General features: G+C 42.0%; 3 protein-coding genes and 1 pseudogene across 3 annotated transcripts; 3 read left to right on the top strand and 1 right to left on the bottom strand.

The window, feature by feature from the left end:
* Positions 1-1,832: 1,832 nt before the first annotated feature.
* Positions 1,833-2,696, top strand: LOC135629192 (probable linoleate 9S-lipoxygenase 4; annotated as a pseudogene).
* A 27-nt stretch (positions 2,697-2,723) lies between these two features.
* Positions 2,724-4,573, top strand: LOC135628859 (probable linoleate 9S-lipoxygenase 5). The gene is made up of 4 exons (XM_065135806.1): positions 2,724-2,913; positions 2,995-3,299; positions 3,385-3,648; positions 3,729-4,573. The coding sequence occupies exons 1-4, from the start codon at positions 2,764-2,766 to the stop codon at positions 4,474-4,476; spliced, it is 1,467 nt and encodes a 488-aa protein (XP_064991878.1). The 5' UTR covers positions 2,724-2,763; the 3' UTR covers positions 4,477-4,573.
* A 2,666-nt stretch (positions 4,574-7,239) lies between these two features.
* On the top strand, positions 7,240-10,546 carry LOC103996530 (putative yippee-like protein Os10g0369500). Its single transcript, XM_009417448.3, has 3 exons — positions 7,240-7,704; positions 9,497-9,605; positions 10,141-10,546. The coding sequence occupies exons 1-3, from the start codon at positions 7,562-7,564 to the stop codon at positions 10,222-10,224; spliced, it is 336 nt and encodes a 111-aa protein (XP_009415723.1). The 5' UTR covers positions 7,240-7,561; the 3' UTR covers positions 10,225-10,546.
* A 10,730-nt stretch (positions 10,547-21,276) lies between these two features.
* Positions 21,277-25,470, bottom strand: LOC103996538 (geranylgeranyl pyrophosphate synthase 7, chloroplastic). Its single transcript, XM_009417450.3, has 2 exons — positions 25,331-25,470; positions 21,277-23,247 (listed from the first exon to the last, which is right to left on the bottom strand). Exon 2 carries the CDS (start codon positions 22,718-22,720, stop codon positions 21,596-21,598), a length of 1,125 nt encoding a protein of 374 aa, XP_009415725.2. The 5' UTR covers positions 22,721-23,247; positions 25,331-25,470; the 3' UTR covers positions 21,277-21,595.
* Between the last annotated feature and the right edge of the window lie 1,637 nt (positions 25,471-27,107).

Here is a 27,107-nt window from a genome sequence, read left to right as displayed (position 1 = left end):
GCGATTCTGGCGGCCACCACCAATGCGTCATCGTGTTCAGGCGGTATGGCTCTCTCAGCTGGAAACATGACCTCGGGCGCGGGCCCGTGCCCAGGGTCCTCGGCTGTGGGGGCGCGGGCGTATGCTTTCCGCCCAGACATGCTGTTTTCCCCAGACGTCGGACCGCCCGTGATTACGTCGATCTGTCTTTCGATGGGGCCCTCGGGCCGCGGGGAAAGCTCTTTATCCTGCCGTAGATAGCAGCCGAGGTGCCCTCTTCAAATCAGCTCCTCGATCTGTCGCTTCAGCTCGCGGCACTCTTCCGTGTCATGCCCGTTTTGCCAGTGGAAGCGGGAATATCGCATCTTGTCTGCAAGCTCCTGTGGGCTCCTCATCGGACTGGGGGTTTGGAGCAGCCCCCTCTCTTTTATCTGGAGGAATATCTACATTCAGGACGTTCCCAAAGCGGGGAGTGGCGACCTCGGCGCGGATGGGTCGGACCGGTCCGATCTGCGCCTCGGCGGGCCGGGCAGCTGCCCTCGTGGTGGCTCCGTCCGAGGCCTTTTATGCTCCTCGCACCTCCTCGACATCCAGGCTTCCGCCGCAACATAGTGGTTGGTTCGCTGTAGCATTTTCTGAAACTGCGGTGGGGGGTCGTTTCACGAGGGACCAGAAAAACCTAGAGGGATGGAGACCTGCCATGAATGCCTGCATCAATAAGGAGGGGTGAGCATCTGACAAGCCCCTGATTTTTGTGGCAAATCGGTTCACAAAATGAGAGAGGGGTTCGTCCTCCTTTTGGTTTAGTCCAAGGAGGCGATTCCTCCGGTCTTCAAGCTGAAAACTTATGGGCACCAACTGGTCGCGTGAACCGGTGCGGATGGCTCTAGTCGGTGTGTAGGGTGGGTCGCCGACAAGTTTGTTGATTGGGAAATGAGCGGGATGACGGTCTGCACCATTCCCGCCAAGGTTCGGACTTGAAGGACAAAGTCCTGAAAGGTTTCGGATGACACGGGCGAAGGGACGCTCGGAGCGCCCTCGGGCGGAAGCAGACCCGGGTCGTTGAACAAATGCCAGTAGCATTCCGAGGTTATGACGAGGTCATTCTGAGGATCCTTCGACATTCAGGCCCTTCCTCTAGCGCCAATCTGATAGGGGACCAATTAGTCTATCTCGGTGCAGCCCGTGGGCGTGCGAGGTATTGTCCGCTTTAAGTGTATGAGCACCAAAGGGTTTTGTCCTTTCGGAGCCGGAGAGCTCCAAAAGGCGCCTCTGAGGGTAAGGGAGGCTTGGCTGCCTTATGAGCGCTTGGCTCCCCCACTCCTCAACCGATGTGGGACTAAGTTGGCCCTATCAGGTTACCCCCCCTCGCAGGGAGCCAAGGGCTCAAGGGGGTTGGGCCGCTCGGGCCCTCCTTCTAGCGCCAATCTATTCGTGTAAACAACTTTATGCCGTGGCCTCGGGGCTGACACAGCTCGTTTCAGGTCCAAATGGCGGGGATCCTGCCGAAGGTCTCTCGGGGTTACCGACGGGGGTGGCAGAGCGGATCAGGCAGCGTCGGGGCTCACCAGGATGTCCCGCGAGGAAGGGTCCCTCTCTACAGCATTGGCGAAGAGGTGGCTCGATCTTGTACCTGCACACAGGTCGGGTCAGAACTCGGTCCGACCCCTCCGACAATCAAATCAAATGATGTGAAGAGGTCTGTTTTGTGTGTCCTTTTTCCCCCCCTCTTCCCGTTTAGTATGCAAGGGTATTTATAGGGAAGCTTACTGTGCCCGCTTGCAGGGGCAGGCTCGTACTCCTGATAGCGTCTGACACTAGCGTTGGCGTGGTGTAGAGGGTCGAGCCTGAGCATGTCGTTAATGTGCCTCGGCCGGCGTTCCGGTTCGTTTGACCAGGTACTGTCGGGTCAATCGAGGCGTGAGGCGTCATCTGAGGTAGTTGACGTCAGCCGGAGTCTTGTTGCCATTATTATCCTCATCAGTCTCCATTCACCATGCATCGACCTCACGTATCTTCTGGGAGACACACCACTGCCGCTGAAACCATACAGGGAAGAAGAACTCTGGAACCTGAAGGGAAATAACGTCGCCGGGCAGCTGCAGGAATGGGACCGCGTCTACCGTTACGACTACTACAACGATCTCGGTAGCCCAGACACGTGCGAGGACTTGGCTCGGCCCATCCTCGGAGGGACTCCGGAGCACCCTTACCCGCGCCGTGGGAGGACTGGCCGGCCACCGACAAAGACCGGTAACACTTGATCATAGACCTCTTTTGTTCACATCATTCTCTGATCTGATGCCGTCCATGTGTTTGACATAATAGATCCAAAGTCGGAGAGCAGGCTGCCGCTGCTGAACCTGAACATTTACGTGCCCCGGGATGAGCAGTTCGGGCACCTTAAGATGGCCGATTTCCTCATGTATGCCCTGAAGGGCGTCGTCAGAGTAGTGCTCCTGGTGCTGCAGGCCATAGCGGGCGTAATCCCCATCGACTTCAACTCGTTCGAGGACGTGCTGAAGCTCTACGAGGGCGACCTTCCGGTGCCCCCCAATCCCCTGTTTGAGGAGCTCCGGCAGCTAGTTCCATTTGAGATGATACGGGAGCTGCGGCGCGTCCAGGGTGGCCAGGGCCTGCTCAAGCTCCCTAGGCCCCACGTAATCGAAGGTAATAACCCCGATAATAGATTAACTGAGTTGGATCGGACGAGATGATGACCATTTGACTCGGTTGGCAGTGGATAAGACTGCGTGGCGAACCGACGAAGAGTTCACTCGCGAAATGCTTGCCGGTTTGAACCCGGTGGTCATCAGGCGTCTCGAGGAGTTCCCTCCCACGAGCAAGCTTGATGCTTGCAAGTATGGCGACCATACCTGCACGATAACTGCAGCCCACATTGAGCACCACCTTGATGGACTCACCGTGCAACAGGTGAGAAGCTTATCTGGTGTGATGCATGTAGCGGTAGCGAAGTAGTCTTGCTTCATCGTGCTCCTTTTCTCCCTCCTGAAGGCACTGGAGCAGAACAAGCTCTTCATCTTGGATCATCATGATGCATACCTCCCCTACCTCAACCGCATCAACGCTCTCGCCGTCAAAGTATATGCCACCAGAACTCTGCTGTACCTGAGGCAGGACTCCACGCTAAAGCCATTGGCGATCGAGCTCAGCTTGCCTCACCAGGACGGAGAGCAGCATGGCGCCGTCAGCAAGGTGTGCACACCGGCTGAAAGCGGCGTGGAAGGATCGATCTGGCAGCTGGCGAAGGCCTACGCCGCCGTCACCGATTCCGCCTACCATGGCCTCATCAGCCACTGGTGCTTACAGAATCACAGCATGCTCTATTCTGAGTCCCTGTTGTTGTTCGCCTGCCTGATTACCATTCTTTTACCTCGATCGCAGGCTCAACACACACGCGGTGATGGAGCCGTTCGTGATCGCGACGCACAGACACCTGAGCGTGATCCACCCGATCCACAAGCTTCTGTCGCCGCACTACCGCGACACGATGACCATCAACGCCTTGGCCCGGCATGCCCTCATCCCCGCCGGTGGCATATTCGAGATGACGGTCTTCCCAGGGAGGTACGCGTTGGAGTTGTCTTCCACGGTCTACAAGAGCTGGAATTTCCGGGAGCAGGCTCTCCCCGCTGATCTGATCAAGCGGTACGAATCCTCGAAAGCTCGAATCGTGTCTCACGAGGAGTTCTACTCTGTGCATGACCCAAAGATTCATCTCTGTGCAGAGGAGTTGCGGTGAAGGACCGAGACGACAGGCTTTGCCTGCTGATCGAGGATTACCCTTATGCCGTGGACGGGCTTCAGATATGGCATGCGATCGAGACATGGGTCCGAGAGTACTGTGCAATCTACTACCCGACGAACGACGTCGTGAAAGCTGATGCCGAGCTCCAGGCCTGGTGGAAGGAGGTCCGCGAGGTCGGCCATGGCGACAAAAAGGACGCGTTCTGGTGGCCAGCCATGCAAACCACATCCGAGCTGATCGAGACATGCACCACCATCGTCTGGATCGGTTCTGCGCTCCACGCCGCCATCAACTTCGGGCAGTACCCCTACGCCGGGTACCTGCCAAACCGGCCGACCATGAGCCGGCGCTTCATGCCGGAGCCGGGCACGCCGGAGTACGAGGAGCTGAAGAAGAACCCGGACAAGGTGTTCCTGAAGACCATCACCAGCCAGCTGCTCACCATGCTGGGTCTCAACACCATCGAGATCCTGTCGAACCACGCGTCCGACGAGGTGTACCTGGGACAACGGGACACGCCGGAATGGACGTCGGATGACAAGGCGGTGAAGGCGTTCGAGCGCTTCGGGGAGCGACTCAAGGCGATCGAGGCGGAGATCATGAAGAAGAACGAGGACCCGCGCTTGAAGAACCGCAATGGCCCGGTGAAGATGCCTTACACCTTGCTCTTCCCGAGCAGTGGGGTTGGGATCACCGGCAAGGGAATCCCCAACAGTATCTCCATCTAAGTCGCCTGTCGAAGTCTGGAGTAGCCATGAAGATTGTACCGAATAAAGCTGATGCGTTGTGTGAGAGACTGCATTTGAATAAATTTATTGAGGAATTCTGAACAATAATCTTTAATTCGATTTCTTCATCAATTAAATCCATGCTATTACAGAAATATGGATGTAGCCAACAAGTAAAAAAAGTATGAAATTATACAAATTTATCTACATTATGTAAGGTATGTTAACCATTTATAGTGATAAAAAATCCTAAAAGAGATAAATATGGAACGATAACTTTTTATTTCTTACATATTTTATATCCTTAATCAATCTATAATTTAAAGATCAATCAGAGATTTAATTGTGTGATTTAAGTAATTATTTGTTAATTTTTTTTAACTCAAAATCTGAAATCTATCTTTTCCACAATAAATTCCTCACTTTTTCAAATAATAGAATCATAATTAAGCTAAAACAATGTTGAATATCTCCCACGTGAATGGTTTGTAAAAATAAATATGCATGGCTATTTCATTGTTACTAAATTAAAGATCATAAAATAATTTAGATCTCACTCTTTCTCCTTCTAGTTCATATTTTTTTAGGCTCTTTTTTTTTCAAATTAGAAAAAACATGATAAAAGTTGTTCCATCTATACTTAATAAAATACTAATATTTCAAATTACGTCGAAAATAATGCTTGCGATACTAGTGGATGACCTAAGTATAGGTGGAGTTTTGCATAGTTATTTTATGCTTTTTGGTCTTTTACAAGACTTTTACTTACAAACTTTCATCTCTTCTTCCCTCTTTTGTTCCTAAACAAAATAGAATCTTCGAGGATCTAAAATTAATCTAGCATTCTCACAAAACTCCTTATGTTATAGTATTTTAACGAAATAGTTCCAACTAAGAAGACAATATACCTACACAATACATATGTTGGAGTTATCAAACATTATTTGACTTTAATTAGGACTGTATATGCCTCCCCAAATTGCAAAAATGATGCAAATATAAGTGCCTTCCAAACTCAATTAAAACCAATGAATACCCTTAAGGAATAGGGTTAGGGTAGTTTTTTTATCCGGTACAGCTTGATTCTTAACTTAGGGATGCTATATTTTGGGCTGAGGAAGGGATCTTCACATGGTCCAGGTCAAAGATTAATGAAATTGTTCATAATGTGGCTTCTCCTGGTTCTCTAGGAATGATTTGAGGTTTCAGCAAGTATAGTAGTGGAAACCCAGAAAAATCAACCTAATTGGGTTGGGTAAAATTTGCATTTTAACCAATTATTTTGCTGAGAATTCTACAAGTAGAGGTGAAGAACAATACTGAGACCAAACACATCTAAAACCTGAAATTAGCAGTGGGAATCTTATTCCAAATCCATCGAGTCAACCCAACCCAATGTTATGCCAACTTCAAATCAAGCATATGTTTCTTCAATTGTATGCTCTTTTTCTCCTTAAGAAACATTTTAAGTACGATTGGACCTATCTTGCTTTTCCTCTTCCATGGAAGGCTTCCCTTGGTAGGAGTAATATCCTATCAAAGAGATACTAGAGAAATAGTATAACCTATATATGGTTACGAGGTAAAACCGAGATTAACAAAAGTAAAATGAACAAACAAGTATTATTCTTGAATACCTAATAATGCTTCATTCCTTTGTATTGTTTAAATAGTGTATTATAAATCCACATATTTACTTTTCATGTGTTTCATACAAAGGGTGCCATCGCTTGAATGAACTTACCTCAAGTACCTCTATCAGTATCTTAAAACAATAATAAATTAAAATAAAAAAATTATGTTAAAATTATTAACTTATCGTAAAATCTTATTATCATTTTATCTTTAAATAATTTATCAAAACAATCAATAATAATAAGTTCCATCCTCCTCTTCCCACTCCGTGACCTCCCGCCTCCTCCTCCTCTCTCTTTCCAAAGGTTTTCTCTCTTTATTCTCTCTCTTAATTTCCTTTTCATTCTTCTACTTTTTCACTTGAGGATAAAATAGATAAGAAGGGGGAGGAGGAGGTGATGGTGGAGTGAGCGTAGATAGAACGAGAGATAAAGTGGGACGAGAAGAAAACCAATTGAAATGAGGAGGAGATATAGAGGTAAAGAGAGGTGCCAAGATGGAGGGTTATTTGAAAAAAAAATCAAGAGATAATTTAGAGCTAATTCGAATCAAGTTAGGGCTTAATCAATTTAGTTCGATTCATCTCAAAAAATTAATTTAATTCTAAAATATCAAGTCAAACTTAGTCAAAAACAATCATCATCTTTTTATAATTTTATTTTAAAAATTAATTAAAATAAAAGAAATATTCTTTATTAAAAATCAAATATGGAGGCATCATTTCATAAAGGTCTATTACTAAAATATTTTTCAGTAAATTACTATATATATTATTTTCTTCATTTAATAACTTATCCATAAAATGATCAGAAACGTTTTAAGCTTGTTGTAAAAAATATTCAAATGTCATTTCCCCTCCCGCTCTCTATCATGGAAGTATCATTCAACCAGAACGATTCAATACAAGGGCATTTAGATGGTTCAACGGAGGAGGACACGGTGGCATTTCCGAAAGAATGGGCATGTTTCTGCGAGTCGGTTACCCTCCAAACCAATGCACCTCGAACGTGCAGCCCATCCTGTCCAAGCGCTACATCTTCCAAGTCACAATCCCTACGAGATGCGGCCCTCTTCCTAACCCCACCCAGTTCATGAGCGCCAAAAGCCGTTCTTCTCAAGCACCAATAGCAGCCCACCACGTGACCCCGACCAGAGCGAAGAACTCGCCGGCCCAATCACCGGTGTTATCCCGACCACTCATCTCTCCCTCCTTAAATGAGTCTCCTGGCTTTCGCTCGCGTCGACACCTTTCGCTCTGTTTTGCCGCAATCCACACTTTCGGGCGACAAAGTATCGCTTCCAAATCTCCCCAATCCCTTGCCCACTCCGAAGCGATCTCCCCTCGACGATCGAAGTTTTCTCCTGTTCTTTGCTTCCGATCGAGGTTGCCTCGGTGGTGATCGTATTGGGGGTTCTAGGGCTGGGGTTGGGACGGATCGGCCGATCGACAATGGGGCTTCTCTTCGTGGAGTCGCTCCCTGGTCCGAAGGTCTTCAAGTGCGGGCGCTGCAAGGTCGACTCGGCGTCCCATGACGCGATCATCTCCAAGGATTTCCACGGGCGGTATGGCCGCGCGTACCTCTTCAAGAGCGTGTGAGTCTGACTTCAAGAGCTTTACTCTCGTTCTTGTTGGAGAAATGATATTAGGATTTTTTTAACCTCAATGTGATGTTTATGCGCCTATGGCAATGGATTTTATAATCGCACATATGTTCTTGGTCTTTAGGTTTGCTGTGATGTAGGTCTTTTCCTTATTGTTGGTTTCACATTGGTATAAGCTACGAAATGGTGCCACTTCTTCAATGATTAGCTTAAACTAATGGTCTTCTGTCTAGCGAGTTTTCTTGTGTCCTCTATTTCATAGCCAATTAGCAGTTTCTCATATGATGGAGCGGTAATCATTTAGAATTTTTAGCCTTTGTTAGTCTTCTGTAGATGGACGGAAACAAAATCGTAACCCAAATATGTGTGGGGGCTTTGAACTAAATTGTTATTTCTGTTCCATCTGTCTGATATTCTAGAATATTTAGTTCTGTCATTTCTGCTGCCCATGGAGTTATAATCAAGATGTTATTGTTGTCACGATAATAATTAACACTCTTGGAGGGCCAGAATTCATCTTGGGATGTACCATTTATAAAGTAAATCAAGTGGCACCCACTCCTCTCTGCCCTCATTTCTCGAAATCTGGCATTGATGAAGTGGGACATGATGAGATTGGTGCAGTAGGTGTCCAGTTAATGGCTCTTCCCCAGCGCTTCTTATCTTCTTTGGCCTATTCTCTCCTTGAGCTACCACCCTATCCAAATCTAGCCATGTGAGGCAAGGGTGAGCTGATGACTATTCGTTGAATAGTCAAAAGTTTGAAAACAATGAGGGGATGGGAGGTCAAACCTTAAAGCAGTAGTTTGGAGTAGTCTTGTTGGTAGCGAAGTGTTCCACCTGAATCTTTTTGGGTCTTGGTAAACTGTTGGGTCGAGATTTCTTGGGTGGTACACCTGAGAAATTGATGGAACTCTAACTCCTGATTTTCTATGCTCTTTCAGTCTGCTTAGATGGTCAGTTAGAAGTTTTCTAACTTCTGTATGTAGATTTTGCATGTAATGACTGTATCGACATCAAGTTTCAAAGTTTACGACTTACCCTTTGCAAAAAAAAAAAAAAAAGTCTCAACTTATATCATGGTCTACTTCTGGTGCCAATTTCTCCCAAATTTGTTACCTTTACTACTGTCCTTGTGGAGAGAACCAAAACAGAGCCAAGGTTCGTGCGGTTCATAGTCTTATGAGCTCTCAGCTGATATGATCCCTTAACCATCCATAACTCTTTCTTGTTTCACATGCATTTTTCATTGTAATCTAGAATATTGTATTAGCTTATGGTAACAACTACTGAACTACATTCTTCGTTCATTTATATATAAAGCAGATACCAATATGAGTTGGCTACAATCATATGTATATAACCAGATAAGGCTACAGTCAGATTCAGAAAGTTGATTCAGATTGATATTATCCAACCCAAGTTTACCTCTAACAATTAGGCAACCAATATATTTTCCTCTTCACCTTCTAAAACATCGATCCATGTTCTGTTTTTTGGATATGCTGACTTTTTTTCACACTTGGACTTTCATTTCCGCACTTCTGTGGTATTCCACAATTATGTCATCTGCACCTGTTTTGTTTTTTCATTGCAAGTAAATAGTATATTAACATTTATTCAGATAGTTGGAAGAATTGTATTACAGCAAGTAAAAGTTTGAAATTTCCGTGCAGCAAATAAGGTATAGACCATGGATCACCATGGTGTCTTATTAAGGTACATTATGAGGTGGTGACTTTCTTTCAAGATGTGCTCTTTATTATCGTGCAATTTTTTATAGGGTGAATATCACATTGGGCCCTGATGAGGATCGACACCTTATAACTGGATTACACACAGTGAATGACATATACTGTAGCTGCTGCCAACAGATTCTGGGCTGGAGATATGTAAGTTAGATAACAGATAAATCAATTATCATTTCCTCTTTCCAGTTGTTAAGTGTCTATGCATGAGGAGTGATCCACATGTGAATTATATTTCAAGTGCACTTTTAATTCCTTCAATATGCAAGAAACTTAAAGGAACTCAATCTACTTGCAAAATTGTCTAATAAGTGCACTGGACACTTTGGATACCTGACAGTTCTTCTAATTATCCACAGCATTTCTGTTTGCTTTCAAAAATTAGACCAGGTAGAGCAAGTCACATTTCAAGGAGAACATTGGAGTTGTGCTATTAACCTGCTTGCATTGTCTAGGCTACATGGATGCTTTAGATGTTCCATCAACTGAGCTACCGCATTCAACATATCTCTCAAAAGAATAATCTTTTGGGAGTTCAGATGTTGTACTTGGTGGGGATGTTGTGCAAAAATTCTATGTAGTTGATTCTTGTTTTCTTACATTTTAAATCTAGTTAATATTTTTCCAGTTCAGCCTATCATACACCTAGTCTGCTTGTAATTTATTCATGTTTCTGCAGGAGAAGGCATATGAAGAAAGTCAGAAGTACAAAGAAGGCAAATACATTTTAGAAAAAGCTAGGATGTCGAAAGAGGGCTGGTGATGTTTGTAAGGACCAAAAAACCTGATAACCTGCAATTGCATGCAGCAGTGTAGTGGTAGAAAATCGTGCCCATGAAATATAACACAAACCCAGTTAGCAACAGCAGTTCTTGTCAATTACACTAGGTCACCTTCTTGGAGGGAATAAGGAACAAACATTTGGTTCGACAAATTAGACACACCTTGCTTGTTTCTCTTGCCGCTCAGCTCATCTCTAACGCTGATTCTCCTGTAGTTTTTGTTAGTGTTTATTGTGGATGGTTGACTCTGAAGTGTCTCAGATCCCGATCAAGTTGATTGGATGAATTCCTTCCGTTGCAGCATGTTTGAAGCCTATATTCGTGAGGTGTTCTTATCCTTGATCATTGTTTTTTAGTTATTGACCATATTCTATTTTAATTTCCATGTAAAGCCTGAGAAAATTGTGCATGCTTGATCAGTGAACACAACAGTTGTTGCATGTAGTATGTGTTTGATAGTCCATGCTTCTTAAAATTGTAAGTAGATATGCATTGTACCTGCACATTCAATCATTTAACAATGCAAGTTGAATTTGGTATCACGACTGGCTTACCTCTCATCACCGTACTCTAAGCTAATTACAGCAGAATTCTACCTCTTTTTTTTGTGTTCGTTCTTTTGCAGAAATCGCAGAATGTATTTCTTTCTCATCACCATATATCTTTTACAGAAAATGTTGAATTGGGTGTCGCAACCGTACATCCAGAGGGTTTACTTTCTCAGTACTTCACTCTTCAACTGATAACAACAGAATGTTACATCTTTTTATGTTTGTTCTTCCAGAGAAAATGTTGAATGTTACATACTCTTTTTTGTCTTTGACTCACTGTTTTGTTAGTTTAATAGGCGTAAATACATCCATGACGATACCAATGGGATAAATAAATCCATCGTAATCTTTTAATTTTGAATGCTTGCATCATGATTGCTAACAAGTTAATAGCGAGTGGCCAAATAATCATATAGTATGTCACATCCCAGATTTATAAAATATAATAAATTATTATTTTATTATTTATAATTTATAGAATAAACATGTATAAACATATATAACAAGTTAATAGCGAGTGGCCAAATTAATTTTTAATATTCGTGAAACATATATAAATATCAATAATTTAATAAAAATAAAAAATATATCGATTCATTATAAGTTAACTTATGTATTAGAAAAATAATGATAAATTTTTACGTAATAAATAAAATCATGAATTAATCATATGTAATATATACATAATAATTAGATAACAAAAATGTATATTATATCCGATGGTGCACTCTCGTAATAGCGAGTGCACTCTCAACAATGAATAGAGTGGTATCCTTTACTCACTCGCTCATGTTGGGGATATGTTCCTCCGAATAATGGATGAAGGAACCATTTAACCATTATATTGTCCACTAATCTCTGAAGGAAATTATCATACCTAACCTTCGCATGGATATATAAACATCCATGAACATTCATTTATATGCATTCATTCATTTATATTTATTCATTCACGTATGCATCCAATGAATTAATATGATTAAATATTATAAGAGATCATGCTTGATATATGATCTGCTAGACTATATTCATTAATGGCTCCGTACTTCCAATGTAGACTACTAGCATAGTCATAAATAATATATTGTAACAATCATATCAATAGCATAAACTTAAAAAAATAGAAAATTAATAATCATTTTCAAATGATATCTTCAAATAAAACCTAAGTTCATCAACTCATAAAGGCATGAAACATCAATCCCTCAATAATCCTCAATCAATCAAAATCCTAAGAGGTTTCCCAACTCGATCCATCCGACATTCAGATTAGTAATTCGAGATCCCTAAATGTAAGTTTGACTAGTTCAAATGAGTCCCTTACACACCTCAGAGAATGAGAAAGAGAGTTTGTGTTTATCTTCTTCGTTATAATGGATAAAAAAGAAGCATGTAATTACCTTCATTGTCATCAAGGATGAGAAGGAAGCTAATAATTGTCATTATTGTCATAATAGATAAGAAGGAAGCTTTTATTTGCTTTTAATCTTCATCCACATAAGCAAATGGGTGAAGGGTGACTTGGATCCCACGTGGTGATCATGTGTCAACTAACATTATATTCCATATCATTTGTCCACCCTCCCTCCAAAGGTAGGCTTCGGGATCCTTATAAGAGGGGCTCGAAGTGTGTCATTTAGTTTATTCATCATGGAAGCATTCAAGATCTCCTCTTGCGGGTTTACCTTTTTCGACTCACACATCTTGGGCATATTTCGCACTACGCTTTCGCTATAACAAATTTTTGCCGGTGTAGGTAGGGTTTTCTTAACTCATATGCTTTAATCACATTTTACCCTATGCCTCCGCCATAAAGAATTTCTTAACGCAAGTCGGGTTTTCTAGACTCATACATCTCGGGCATATTGGCCTTATGCCTCTGTCGTGGTGGATTTCTTCACACGGGTTGAGTTTTTCCAACTCATGTGTCTTTGGCACATTTCACCCTGCGCTTCCGCTATAGCGGATTTCTATTGGCATAGGTTGGGTTTTTCCGACTCACATGCTTCGAGCACATTTCGTCATATGCCTCCGTCATAGTGAATTTCTTCATATAGATTGGGTTTTCCCAACTCATGCATCTCGAGCACATTAGCATTATGCCTCTGCCATAGCGAATTTCTTTATACAGGTTGGGTTTTCCTGACTCATGCATCTTAGGCATATTGGCCTTGTGTCCCTACTGTGGTATATTTATTCTCACACGGGTCGGGTTTTCCCGACTCATACGTCTCAGGCACGTTAGCCTTGTGCATCCACCGTGGTGGATTTCTTCATGCGGAATGGGTTTGTTATGACCATTTCAATACTAAGAGGGGGGTGTAAATTAGTGCTTTCGTAAAAACCTCGACAATTTGAAAACTTTCGTTCGATGAAAAATTAAAAGTATGCTTGACTTAGAATAAGTGTAATAAGCAATTAATGTAATATCAATGATAATGAAAAGCAGAACAGAAATGCAAATCGAGTTTTATAGTCATTCGATCGTCATGACCTACGTCCACTCCCGATTCCTCTTCACTCAAGGCCATTGGCTTTCATTGCCGATCTTCTTTCAATGGGCAAATATCAACTACCCTTACAACTCTTTCTCCTTTTCACAGGTTTAGGAGACAACATTTACAAGCCTTACATATCTCTTAGATTAAGCCCGAAACTTAAAGAGGATGAGGACACTTAGCACTTTTCCAACTCAGAATAACATCCCCTTTATACTCTTTTTTTCCTATCTACTTCAAGCAAGAATAGCTAGGGTATTTATAAACCTCAAATAGATTCAAATTTGGAGCCAAAAATGGTTTCATCCCAGGTTTTCGGGATACTGGCGATACCATCGTAATTATTGGGCGGTACTAATCACCTGGATGGTACGATTGCCTAACAAAGCCTCGGAGATTGAGCTCTAGCAATACCACCATCTGACAGGGTGGTACCATCGCCTGATAACATTAATTACCAACGATATCACCGCTTAGATTACCTGGGAGGTCGAGCCTCAAGTGGTGCCATCGCTTGGGCCAACTAAGGGTCATTGAATGGGCCTTCTATTTGGCCCAAAATAGTTCTAATTCAAGCCCAATGGACCCCTAATTGAGTTGACATGGTTACACCCCAAAACCAACTTAATTAGACTCTAAACTTCGACCAAGACTTAATTACAATCATGAAGCCTATGTTGTTTGGCACGTCATTGGTACATCCATCATTTCGTCCGATCCTTCGGTGCATCGTCCTCTCATTCGGAGTATTGCCCAATCGACATGTTGACTTCCCGCAACACCCAATCATCTTGGCGCAATGCCCGATTCTTCTAGCCCGATGCTCAAACCCATGGCATGAAGACTATCCTCTGGCACGTCGACCAATCATCCGACATGATGCTCTCTGGCCCAACGTTAGATTCTGCTTCCATGATTCAAGTCCACGATCAAAGTTTTTCCTACGTCACTTATCTTAAACGCATATTAGTTCGTAACTTCATCAATTGATTTCATTATCAAAATCCGAGGTTCAATAGGGTTTTCCTGACTCGTGTCTCAAGACTCAATTCCTCCCTTTGTCGTGGCAGATTTCGGATCCTCTTGTCATGGCGGGCTTCGAGTCCTCCCTCCATCATAACAGATTTCGGGTCCTCCCACTATAGCAGATTTTTCTTCATGTGAGTTAGGTTTTCCCGAGTGAGTAGCCAAAACTCAACGGGGAACATCAAGGTCTCTTCCATGGTGAGCATGAGGTGTAGGAGGTCGTCCTGCATGACGTAAGCAAAGATCACCTTGAGGAGCCACCCCTCGAGGTTCTCGTCGTTAAGGGTGATGGGACCTTATAGGCTCTCTCGCACGATGCGATTCATGAGGGCATCGAGCAGGGTGGACTTACCGAAGCCATTCATCCTAGGCACCATGAAGATATCTCCATCCCTGGCCTAGTGAGAGATGGAGATCGCCTCCGACGACTCAAGGCCAATAACGGGGTCGATGTTGAGGTCGTTCTTGTGTAAGAGCAATAACTTCTTGTGCTACTTCATACTCTGAGGCCGAAGTCATCAAGCTCGACGATGTGGTGCTCCGGGTGTTAGGATCAAGAGCACTAAGAGGGGGGGGGGGGGGGGTGAATTAGTGCAGCAGAAAACTTTCGATGATTAAAATCGCGTTCGTACGATAAGAGCGATTTCGGTAGAAAATTCGATTCGTAAATCACTTTAACTTGTAACCAAGCAAGATGCAGTTAAAGCAAAGATATAAAGGCAGTTTGCAGTTAAGATAGAAATCAGAACGTAAACGCAAACTGAAATATGATGTTCGTACGATAAAAACGATTTACGTCTAAACGCCGATTCCGAAAATGCAGAGCTTGAAACACGATCGTATATGCGTAGAAGGCAGTAAGCTATTGAGGGGGTTTGCAGTAAGGATAAGATGCTCAAAGTAAATGTAAACCGAGATTTAGAGCAGTTCGGTCAATCTTGACCTACTCCACTTTTGGCTTCCTCCACCGACGAGGTCACCGACGTCAACTAGAGACCTTCCTTCAATAGGCGAAGGCCAACCACCCTTTTACAGTTTCACTCCTTTTGACGGGCTTAGGAGACAACCCTTACAGAATTTTCTCTCCTCTCTTTAAAGCTCAGAACTTGGGAGAAAAGAGGGAGAAGAACTTTTGGCCTTCACAACAATTTTGAGCTCTAAAAATCATAGAACAAGATCAGGATTTCGGTGTATATGCTATGCCCTTTCAGTGCTGAATGGGTGGGGTATTTATAGGCCCCAACCCAGTTTGAATTTGGAGCTCAAAACTGTTAATTCTCGGAATTCCGGGATCTAGCGGTTGCACCGCCTGACTGGAGCGATTGCACCACCTGGCTAGAGCAGTTGCACCGCCTGGCAGAGCTCGAAGACTGAGCCTCTGGGCGGTACCACCTCCTGTCAGGGGCGGTTGCACCTCCTGCCAGAGCTCGAAGATCGAGCTCAGGCGGTGCCACCTCCTAACTGAGGCGGTTGCACCGCTCAGCCAGAGCTCGGAGACCGAGCCCAGGCAGTGCCACCTCTGTCAGGGGCGGTTGCACCGCCCAGTCTCGCTCGGAGACTGAGCCCAGGCGGTGCCACCTCCTGGCTGGGGCGGTTGCACCACCCAGTCTCGCTTGGAGACTTAGCCCAGGCGGTGTCACCTCCTGGCTTGGGCGGTTCAACCGCCTGGCAGAAATCAGGGTCCGAATGGGTTGATCCATTCGGCCCAATTTGGGTTTTTCAGGGGCCCAATTGCCCCAAGATTAAGTTAATGGGATCACCTCCCATTTTCAACTTAATCATTGTGCTAACTACGATTTTTCCTAAGATATTTACTGCAACTTGCTCCGGTGCGTCAATCGCTTCTTCCGGCGAGCTTCCGGCGAACTTTCGTCGATCATCCGATGAACCCTCGGTGATGCTCCTGCGGACTTCCGGAAAACTCCTGGACTTGCGCCGATCCACTTGGCAAGTTCCGACGAGCTTTTTTGGCAAGCTCATGGACTTCTCGGATTTGTTCCCACAGAACCTTCGACGGCTGTCCGAACTTCCGTCGAACTCTCGAACTCCCAATGTGATCATTGTCTTGACTCCGGCGCAACTCCTATTGCATATCTTATTTTCATCGTAGTTAATCCTGCACACTTATCTCAACATATAGATTAGATAACAAATGACAATTGACTTCATCATCAAAATCCGAGATTCAACACCGGGGAGGCGTAACCATCGCTCTTGGCGATGTCATCGCTTTGAGCGTCACCGATGCGCTTGAAGAGCTGGCCAAGGGTGTTGGACTTTCCATTGCCACCGTCGCCTTTGTAGTCCTAGTTGGCGTTAACTCAGGAGTTGTGATGGCTAAGCAAGCCAAGTGGTGGCAATAGTTTCCACTGCTTCTTCATGTTGTACAAGAGATTGGTGAAGATGAGGATGAAAGAGATGGAGGCAGAAGACCAAGTGGTCGTCAACGCCACCTCCGAGGGCGAAGTCATCGAGCTCGAGGACGTGGTGCTTCGGGGCGATGTAGCCATTGCTCTTGGTGATGTCGCCAACATACTTAAAGAGCTGGCCAAGGGTGATGGTCTTTCTGTCGTCGCCACCTCCAAAGTCCTGGTTGACATTAGCTATGAGGCAATGGTGACCGAGCAGGATGTCATAGTCAATGACCTCGGCCTCTGCCATCGGAAAGGATTGTTGATCGAACAAGGATATCTTATCCATGAACCAAGGTATGACATTGCTTCGCTATCCCCTCTTATCTTGTTGGGGTCTCTTATTAACCACCGGTGCTAGTGACGATTGAATTGTTGACTGTGGCTAAGATGGTGAAGTCGCTTGTTGGGCTAATTAGGATAAAAGCAAAATAACAGCTTATATCATGTGCATTAATGTCTGCACCTATTAAGTGAGATTGAGACACACCTCAACAGGGATAAACATGTGGCTCAAGATTGCCTCTAGGGGCAAGAGGCTTGGGTTGTTAAACAGATGCTTATATCATATCGACGATTGAGCCGAGGTAGATGCATCCACATGCAAAAAGGGCCTCCTCGCTCAAGCATTCATTGAGAGAGTTAGTAGGCCGACGTTCTTGTGACATCGGACCTCTCCTTCTAGCATTAAAATGTTAGAAAAAAATGTCATTGATATATTGATCAGCCCGATATGGTCCTGACCTATATGCATAAGATTATTCGAAATGTCTCCGAGATGAAAACTTTATACTCTCGAGGTATCACCTACACAAAAATCGAGGTACGAAGAGGTTTGACAACTGGATCCCTCTAATACTCGTGTTATAATCTAAAATCTCCAAATGTAGGTTCGTGTAATTCAAAAAGAACCCCTTATATTGAGTTTAAAATATCATTTTATACCTTAAAGGATGATAAGAGAGTTTGTAATTATTTTCATCGAATTTGATTGACTTAAATCGCACATGACGATCAGTGTGTCAATTGACAGTATACTTCCAGTTAGAAACTAAGATTTTTGATAATTGAGAAACACCTGAATCATCTACTTTTCTCTTAATCGATGTTACGTGGTCATCATATATATATATATATATATATATATATATATATATATATATATATATATATATATATATATATATATATATTTGAGCTTGCTGGATATATTATAATCTTCTTGATACGAGCGATTGAACTGGCCTTTAACATTGAATCGATTAGTTTAAATTGAAGAATGGATAAGTTCTTACTCCGTAAATTTTATTTGTAAACTGGAGATAAAATTATGATTCTACTTCACATCCAAGATTCAGATTCTTCTCTATATATAAAATAAAATCTGAAATGTCATGGAACTTCAATACAAAGCAATCAATATTTAATATTAAATTAAGAGTTTGAATAAATTTTTTATATTAAAAAAGATCATTCTTTTATTGCACTTAGCTAGCAACCTAAACTATCCCAAACTTTCACCGGTTGACTCTTTAGACTCATCGAGGAGTTCCTCATTTTGAAAACAATAACAATATGATCGATTAGATGAATCTTTTATTATCATCAAACTTTGAGCTATGTATAAATTATCATCTCAAATTAAATTAACCAAAAAATATATGATTTTTAATAAGATCTTCTTACATCTCTTTTTATCTTTCTCACACCATTAATACTAATTGTCCCACTGCCTCGCAATAACGCCATAAGATCACCACTAACACTAATTTATATTGACATCCCTTAAAAACAAAACATGATTATTAGAATATTAAACATCATTAAATGTTTTATAGTTTTATATAACTTTTTAAAGTCAAACTAGCTAATGTAAATCACAGTCAAAACATGATAATTATTTGGTATCACCAACGAAAAATTGAAAGGGTAAATATATCCAAACATGACATGGAGAGACATGTAGACAACCCTCCTAAAACACACCAACTCTCACATTCCAAATAGACATTCCATCAAATACCTTATTCTTTACCTAAACTGATGCCAAATGCAACCCTCTCAACCACAATCAAATCAAATCAAAGCCATCCATCGCTCTCAAACACAGCCTTCATCCCCATCCCTCTCACTCGTGTGTTATGAATATCTACATGCAACATGACCCAAGTGTCCCGTGAACCAAAATTACTAGAAAACAAGCTAAGAGTTGCATTTAAATCTGCATTTGTAATCACACAATATTGGAAAATTTTCTCACAATTTAATTTATCACAATCACTTTCAATCCCTTATTCATGAAAACCCTATCTGTCAGCCTATCATGATTCTACCTTGATCATATATATAAAATATCAAATCATATATTGATTTGATCGGACTCCTATAGCACATATCTCACATACTCTCTCATTTCTTCAGCCTTTCTTTGTACCTGAAATGTTAACAGATATGACCACGCTTAGGCAGCCATCCAATGACAAAGTGCCTGGTGCTTTGGTTGACTTTAAGCTAGGGGGCAGTCCAGAATCCTAAAAGGCCAAGGCCAGAAAAAAAAAGGATTGTGCAATTCTGAGTGTCAAGTTAAAAGATCCAGTACATGTTATCTAAGCCGGAACTCATTAAAAGTTATGGCAACAGCAATCAGCAATAACAACAAGTCATGATGTCCCAACCACATCTTACATGTTATAACAGCAGCAATCAGCGATAATAACAAGTCATGATGTCCCAACTACATAGGGTGGATTATAGCTTACATGTTATGATGAGCATAATCTAATATTGGATACTTAGGATCTTTAAAATGCTTGCAAAAGATAGTGAGAAGAAAAACCTAGCAATTGCAAGGCTAGAACTGTGGTCTTATTTATGGAAAATTTTTGGCAGGAGTACACCATCAAATGATTCTTAAAACTCATTACCTAATTAGTAAATATGCATGTTAAGATCAGTGTGTAATATAGAACATCTATACTGTTCCAGGAACCTACCTGCAGAAAGAGGCTTTCCACTCAACCAATTTAAAAGGTCTACATTGGTCCATCAAGGCATTTTGACAATTAAGGATACCAGCAAAACTTGCTACGCAAGCGTCATAACTATCATTATACTAATTTTGCATGCACTTGATTCCGTCAATTGATTATTAAATATTAAATGAAGTAATGCAATTAAATTCATAAGGACAATTAGCTTTATTACAAGTGAACAATAAACTGCATAACCTGGAAAGTTCATGTTAAATATAAAGCAAGTCCTAAGCCTTTAGTTGGGGCTTCCACAATATTTCAGAAAAAAAAGTTCCAACCAAAGTACAAGAGAAGTTGCTAAATTAAAGAAGATGGAGGTGCTGATACAATTACATTTTCTTGAGAAATAAAATTTTTTTTTGCAATATATCTTCAACTGTTGAAACCATGTTAATTAGCTTGTTCAAAATAATAAATTCCAGAATGTTCCAGGAGTTGTGCAAGTATTTTGATTCACTAAAACATTACATATTCTCCAAATCATGGTTACAATGGTACATATGTGAAGTCAGTAGTTCATTAACTTCATTAGTGTAGCTGGTGTGCTTCTAAATTCATTGATGTTTGGATAGCTCTATGCTGACAACTTGTTCAAACAAAATATCTTCTACAGAGTTAATGGATAATTATGATCGGCATTGCAGGCATCCAAGAAACCAAGTGTTGGCATTTCATGGCAAAGCAGCATGCTGATACTTAGTGTGCCAAAAGCCAAAAATTGGGCTGACCATGTATCACCACTGCTAGCGTGCCTTGGCAAAACATGTGCCTATACCTTTCTAGCATGGCAATCATTGTAGGAAATAATCTTCAATAATAAATGTTTTGATTCTGTTCATTCATCTGCTTACATCAAGTCTGTTATGACATTCTTATATACTATTTCTGCTTGTGATCATTAGTATGTCCACTAAGCATCGAGAGCATAGAAACAAACTGCATAAGTTGAATATGGAGAAGATAACTCTTGTTTGACCACAACTTGACGATGTATGAACCGTTACCTTGAAGAAACCAAGGTATGTCCCAATAAAGCTAACTTCTGCACTCATGAAACATCTCCTTGATGAACGATTACCCATTCTAACTATAATAGGAGAGAACTTGCTTATTGAGGAATAGCTGATTATGGTGTTTTGTATCTCCTCAATCCAAAGCACTAAAGACGCATCCTCTCTATCAGCCGCGATTCCAAGAGGCCAAGGGGGTGAATGTTTGAGCCTGTGTCTACACAACCTATATATAGATCCTTATCAGAGATTAGTTTGTTTCTTTCTCTCTTGTATTTGGAGGGTTTTTGAATCAGATGATTGTTTTTTGACTGATCCTTGCACCTTAACCCATGCACTTGAACTGCATAAATTTTGTGTGCTGTGTAATTGTTTTTTTCTCATCACTCTGTCCTTATTCTGGATTTTGTTCCCTACTTAGGTCCCTCTGATACAACATAACCAGCAGCTGTTTTGCGACAATGATCAAAATCTCACAGCAGTACAGTTTTCTAGAAGCAGTATATAAACGCATCAAATTAATTCATGTTCTGATTTCTGGAAGCAGCTACAAAACCACTATATTAGATATAATTACTAATGCATACTTGTTAAATAAGAGAACTGACTCTGGAAATAGCACACATGATAAATCATCAAAATGACAACATCTTTGTGAGAAAGGCATTCATAGAAGTATGAAGTAAACAAACAACAGAGGGTTGACCTGTAGCAGAGCAATGGAGGCAGGCAGGATTAGCATTGCAGTTCCAAATGGCAGATCAACTAATCCAAGATAACTTATATCTGGTGACTACCTATCATATCATGGCCATCTCTGTGATCTACTTCTGGCGGTAGGCAATGTAATTGGCCAAATGCAGCAAAGGTGCCGTATTTATTGGATCAAACCCTGAGAGTTGTTCCTTGGAATCCTTCAGCAGACCCTCGGCAAACTCCCTCGACTTCTCTAATCCTAAAAGCTTTGGGTATGTCGTCTTATCACTGGCCAGATCCTTCCCGGCCGTCTTTCCCAGCTCCTCTGAAGATTTAGTCACATCAAGTATATCATCTACTACCTGGAACAGCAGCCCGATGCACCGAGCGTATTTCCTTAGCCGCTCAATCTGGTCATCCGACGCACCACCTAAGATGGCGCCAAGGACCACTGACGCCTCTAAAAGAACAGCCGTCTTGTGGAGGTGGATGAACTCGAGCGTATCGAGGCTGACAGGGGTTCCGAGCCCGGTGGCCTCGAGGTCGGCTACCTGGCCTGCGACGAGGCCCTCGGCTCCCACGCAGCGAGAGAGTTCACCAACAGCACGGACAACCCGGTCAGGCGGCACGAATCCGTCGGCAGGATAGGACGCCGGGTCCGCTAGGCGGCCAAAGGCGAGGGCAAGAAGGGCATCGCCAGCAAGGACCGCAGTGGGCTCGTCGAAGGCGCGATGGCAGGAGGGGCGGCCGCGGCGGAGGTCGTCGTCGTCCATGCAGGGGAGGTCGTCGTGGATGAGGGACATGGTGTGGATCATCTCGACGGCCACGGCGGCAGGCATCGCGCAGGCGTCCCAGCCGCCGGCTACCTCGCAGGCGGCGAGGCAGAGGACGGGGCGGATGCGCTTGCCGCCGCCGAGGAGGGAGTAGCGCATCGCCTCGTGGATCCGCTCTGGGCGAGCGAGCGGCACCGCCTCGTCGAGGGCGCGATTGACGATGGCCGCCTTCTGGAGCATGTAGCCTTTGAAGTCGAAGGTCGGGGCCACGGCCGGCTCGGCGGCGGAGACGTCGACCTCTGTGGCCTGGGGTGGAACCGGGCCGCGGCAGCGGGCGGCGAAGGAGATGGCGAATGCCCTCCTGGAGGTGACCGGCGGCGGTGGAGGCCGAGAGGGGCGGAAGGCGGGGGAGGGGCGGGAGGAGAGGTGGGCCCTGGTGCCCACCGTGGTAAAGCAGATGTAAGGGGTGAGCGAAGCCATGTGTGTATTCTTCTCCTTGTGTAAGGTGATTGTGAATCGAAGCAAGGAGAGTAGCGAAAAGGCAAATAAAATACAAAGAGGAAGAGGAAAAGGGGATGGTGGCGGAGGTTATAGTGGAAGGAGGAAGTGCTACGAGTAGGAAGTAGATGGGAAGAGACGGCACATCATGCGAACAAATAGTGGAAGGGGCAGACAGGTGGTGTGAGATGTGGAAGAAGCGGAAGAAAGTGAAGACATGTAGACAAGCACCGAATTCAATGGCAGAGGGAAGATAGGATGGAGGCGATAAGACGAGAGGCTAAGAATCTTATGGGACTATTGACTGCTGTGAAGACAAAGATACCACACGAATTTGGACAATCGGGGATCGGTTGGTGATGCCAAATCGTGGTACGTTTCATGATGCGTGCGGAGATCGTGGCAATAACTTGTGAGTGCATTGTGACGCCAAACGGCGCACACCTCACGTCTTTTTGTTGAAATTTGCCAGGGATATGACTGGCTGCCGGATTCTCCATCGTATCATACTGTTCGAGGAAAGGATAGCATGTCAAATTTGAGATTAATGTCACATCGAAAGAATGATGGTAACAGTTAACCGCATCGGACGGTGCGGACGTATCGAGGAAGATGAGGAAGGAATAAATGATAACAAAGAGGAAATCAAGTGCTAATTCTCCGCCTCTGTTCCAAAGATTTAAGCCCGAAGGGCTTTCCTGTCTTCGGAGACTAAAAATACAAATAAGTTTGGCACGCACCCTTGTCCGATGCCAAAAAAAAAAAAAAAAATCGTTTGCCAAATTATATTATTGATACAGGGAATCTACTATTATTATTTGACACATGATTATCATGTCATTCGTTATGATAAAAAGATAATCATAAGTTTTTTTCTCATCAAATCTACAGTATTACCTTTGTAAATGGTTAGGATGTAGTCCTAACATTAGTATGGACATGTAAGAACTGACTATCATCAAATTGAAGGAAAATTACACTTCAACTTATATGAGATCCAAATGCTTACTGAAACATGATAATATCCAAAATGGATCTTCACTCTCTATGAATCAATCTTAGTTATTTCACCACCAATTAAGGATGCCAGTAGGAATAGTTTTTACTCAAACTATCTCCATTCTGCCACTCAAAAACCTGCCTTATCCATTTGCCATCTTAGGGTCAGACTAACAAAATAAAATATGACCATCGACTCATACAAAAATGATAGAATTGATAGCCTTGCCCCAAGGTGAATTGACCATGGGAGTCCATATAATATCACCAGAACATGCAATAGTTATATTTATAAGATAATAGGGGGACTTCTATGAAATTGTTGAGGATGATTTTCTTTTCAGAGGAAGGTGAGTGGGGATGAAACGACATGGACTTTGGGTTACTGATAAGCGGTACCATCTAATTTCTAATTCTTGATTCATTTTTTAAAATTACATCTCGACCCTTACCCCACTTTCTCAATCAAATTTGGTAAAAACTAGTAATGCACCATTATTCCATATCAAAATTTGCTATCCCTACCATAAACGGAGGCAATAATAATCATTACGTTCATTATAGCTTGGATTATGTTCAAAGACAAGTTCTTGAATATTAGCCTAATAGTTTTTTGTTTCAAATGTTGAATTCCTTTTTCGTTCGATCATGAAATGGGCCATAGGTCTTCTTTTCATCTTGGTTTTTTCTTTGCTCAAGATATCACACATCTGAACATCTTACAATATGTTCCCATGGTTTTTTGTTAAATTATTTATTTGTTTCATCCTAAAAATCTATGATATTCTTTGATATGCATAAAAGTTACTCTACTTGTCTTGATTGGAAACGATGCAACTTAGGACCTAAAATATATTTTCCTATTTTATGTTAATCATTTATTTGTTTCATCCTAAAAACGTATGAAACTCTTTGATATGCATAAATTCTACTCTACTTGTTTTGATTAATCACGATGCAACTTGAACAAAAGCTATTAGAGGATCTAAATGAATACTTTCAAGAACAGGGTTATAATCAGCTTTCTAATGCAAATCTTATTAATAATAACAAACAGACAAAATTAAATCACAAAAGAAGGATGTACATGCATGTGTTTTGAATAATCATCAACTCAAAATCAGCTTCCTAAAGGCATATAAAATAATTCACATGCACCAAATCATCAGTGTATCTTACACCTTAGCCAATGGTTTAGAATCTCGATCTGAATGTCCAGCTAAATAATTACTCCCCATTTCGTCATCATCAAGATGGAATTGCAACTATTTTACCTTGCTGAACTACAATTGACAAACAAAATACCAGTTCTCAAATCCAAGCCAGAACCCAATTTGCAACAGAACTATATAACTGCAAATTATCCACAAATGTTCACACGAAAACTCTTGTTCCCTATGGCGGCCGTCCCTAGTCTCAAATTACTGTATCTAGCTATCTAAAAACTTGATACTACATTGCAGGCAGAGCCACAATGCGCTAATTCAAGAGTATATAATGCCAAAATAAGCGGATAATAGGCCTAAATATGGAGTTGCATAAAGGGAAGACAGAGATGAGCGGAAGAACAAGAAGGGGCGCTGCAGTACTCACACAAATCAATCGTTCTGCGACCTTGGAAAGGAGAAAAGATCCGAGGAGAGGGAAGATAGTACTGATCGGATATCTGGTAGATGGAAGAGCCGCCACTCTACCCTTGCCTTCGACACGGAATGCGCCCTGGAAGAAGCCGAGCTTTCATACCGATCCCTTCATCGGGAGTTATAAAACCTGAACCGGACTGGCCCATCAGACCGGAAGAACCGGCAAACGAACTTTGATCGGTTTGATTTGATTTACTGATTAAATTATTTAAATTTTTTAAGTTCAAAAATACCGTTAATATTTTATTTATCATCAAAGATGATTATTTTTTATAAATATTTAAGTCTTTTAAAGAGAGAAAAAATCTATTATGTTTGTTGCTCTCTTACGCTCTCTATCATTCTATTTTATTAAATAATCGAAATTAGTTTATAATAGTTATTCATGTATTTTATATATTTATAATATTATATATAATTATATTTTATATCATTTAATAAAATTATTAATTTTATGGCCTGATCAATTAATTCATCGATTCATCTAACGATCAAGTGATTTGTGGCCACACCGGATCAATATCCAATCTAATTTTGATGCTAATTTTTTTTGTGGTTATCCTTGTAAGAATTATTCTCGCAGTCTCAAAGATGCTAATGTATAGCAAGAAATTTTATTATTTTAAAGAAAAATAATTTTATTTTACATAGCCATAGGTTTTATAGATCTGGTAAAATAAAATACTTTATCATTCAAATGGTAGGGCATGTCAGATGGGTTTGCGAGAGGGATTAGAAAGTTAGCTAAATTACATTATTCTTGATCTACAGCCAACTAGCTTAAGTTTTGGTTTATATGGGTATCTATCTCCATTGAATTTATTCACTCAAAATCTATAATTAGATTTATGTCTTAATATTGTTGCTGAAGGTTGTCCTTGGATGATAATGACACAAGTGATCATCTTAAGCTAAGGTGAGAAATATTAAATATGAGTAAAATAATATTTATAGTCTAATCAAAGACATCCGAGTGGTCAATATATTTATTACATGTAAATACATTTCTGACCTTTTAGCTAAGATCAAGTGTGTGTTTAATACTGTATTCAAATTTGAGATCTATCACTTGTGCACTAATAAATTTGTATATTTCAGCAAAAATGTCTCAACAATGGTTCTAATATATCATTGAGATACATTATCTTCCAATTCATTTTGATAATTATATATAATTATATCACTGGAAAGCAAGGTATATAATACCGTATCATACCGGTGTTTCGAGGTTGGCTCGATACGGTACGATACCGTGTACCGAGCTGTATGCCAGGGCGTACCGAGCAGTATACCTAATTTAGGTGTAAAACCCTCCGAAAATACCTGAAAATTAAAAAAAAGTTAGGATAGGGTTTTGAAGTTAGAAATAAATATAGTAATAGTATAAGTTTAGCAAAATCAATTAAATTAGATAAGAATAGTATCACATATCTTTTTCGAAGAATATATTGTGTAAGGTTCGTATTTCAGTCCATTACGGATTGTCCTTATGTAAACATATCTTGATTAAAAAATTCTTCCTCTTAATCTTCCCAAATTAGCAAAAGGGTTCCACTATTACCGAACGATTTTAAATATTTTTTTCTCTTACTGTAGTACTGTAGCACTAGTATAGCACTGTAGCACGTTCCGTCTGGTAATAGGCGATCTGCGTACCGGTATGCTGTCTGATCGGTACGTACCGCCTGTATCGGGCGGTACCATTCGAAATTGCATATGCTGGAAAG

This window comes from Musa acuminata, chromosome BXJ3-1 (assembly GCF_036884655.1).
Source record: "Musa acuminata AAA Group cultivar baxijiao chromosome BXJ3-1, Cavendish_Baxijiao_AAA, whole genome shotgun sequence".
In the NCBI taxonomy this organism is placed as follows: Eukaryota; Viridiplantae; Streptophyta; class Magnoliopsida; order Zingiberales; family Musaceae; genus Musa; species Musa acuminata.
The sequence above is the reverse complement of the archived record's forward strand: the minus strand, read 5'-3'. Positions and strand labels throughout refer to the sequence as shown.

Excerpts from the sequence above, each read along its gene's own strand:
- LOC103996538 (XM_009417450.3), bottom strand. The coding sequence starts at position 22,720 with ATGGCTTCGCTCACCCCTTACATCTGCTTTACCACGGTGGGCACCAGG.
- LOC135628859 (XM_065135806.1), top strand. The coding sequence starts at position 2,764 with ATGCTTGCCGGTTTGAACCCGGTGGTCATCAGGCGTCTCGAGGAGTTC. Across the intron at positions 2,914-2,994 it reads ATGGACTCACCGTGCAACAG|GCACTGGAGCAGAACAAGCT; the intron begins GTGAGAAGCTTA and ends TCCCTCCTGAAG. Across the intron at positions 3,300-3,384 it reads CATGGCCTCATCAGCCACTG|GCTCAACACACACGCGGTGA; the intron begins GTGCTTACAGAA and ends CCTCGATCGCAG.
- LOC103996530 (XM_009417448.3), top strand. The coding sequence starts at position 7,562 with ATGGGGCTTCTCTTCGTGGAGTCGCTCCCTGGTCCGAAGGTCTTCAAG. Across the intron at positions 7,705-9,496 it reads GCGTACCTCTTCAAGAGCGT|GGTGAATATCACATTGGGCC; the intron begins GTGAGTCTGACT and ends AATTTTTTATAG. Across the intron at positions 9,606-10,140 it reads AGATTCTGGGCTGGAGATAT|GAGAAGGCATATGAAGAAAG; the intron begins GTAAGTTAGATA and ends ATGTTTCTGCAG.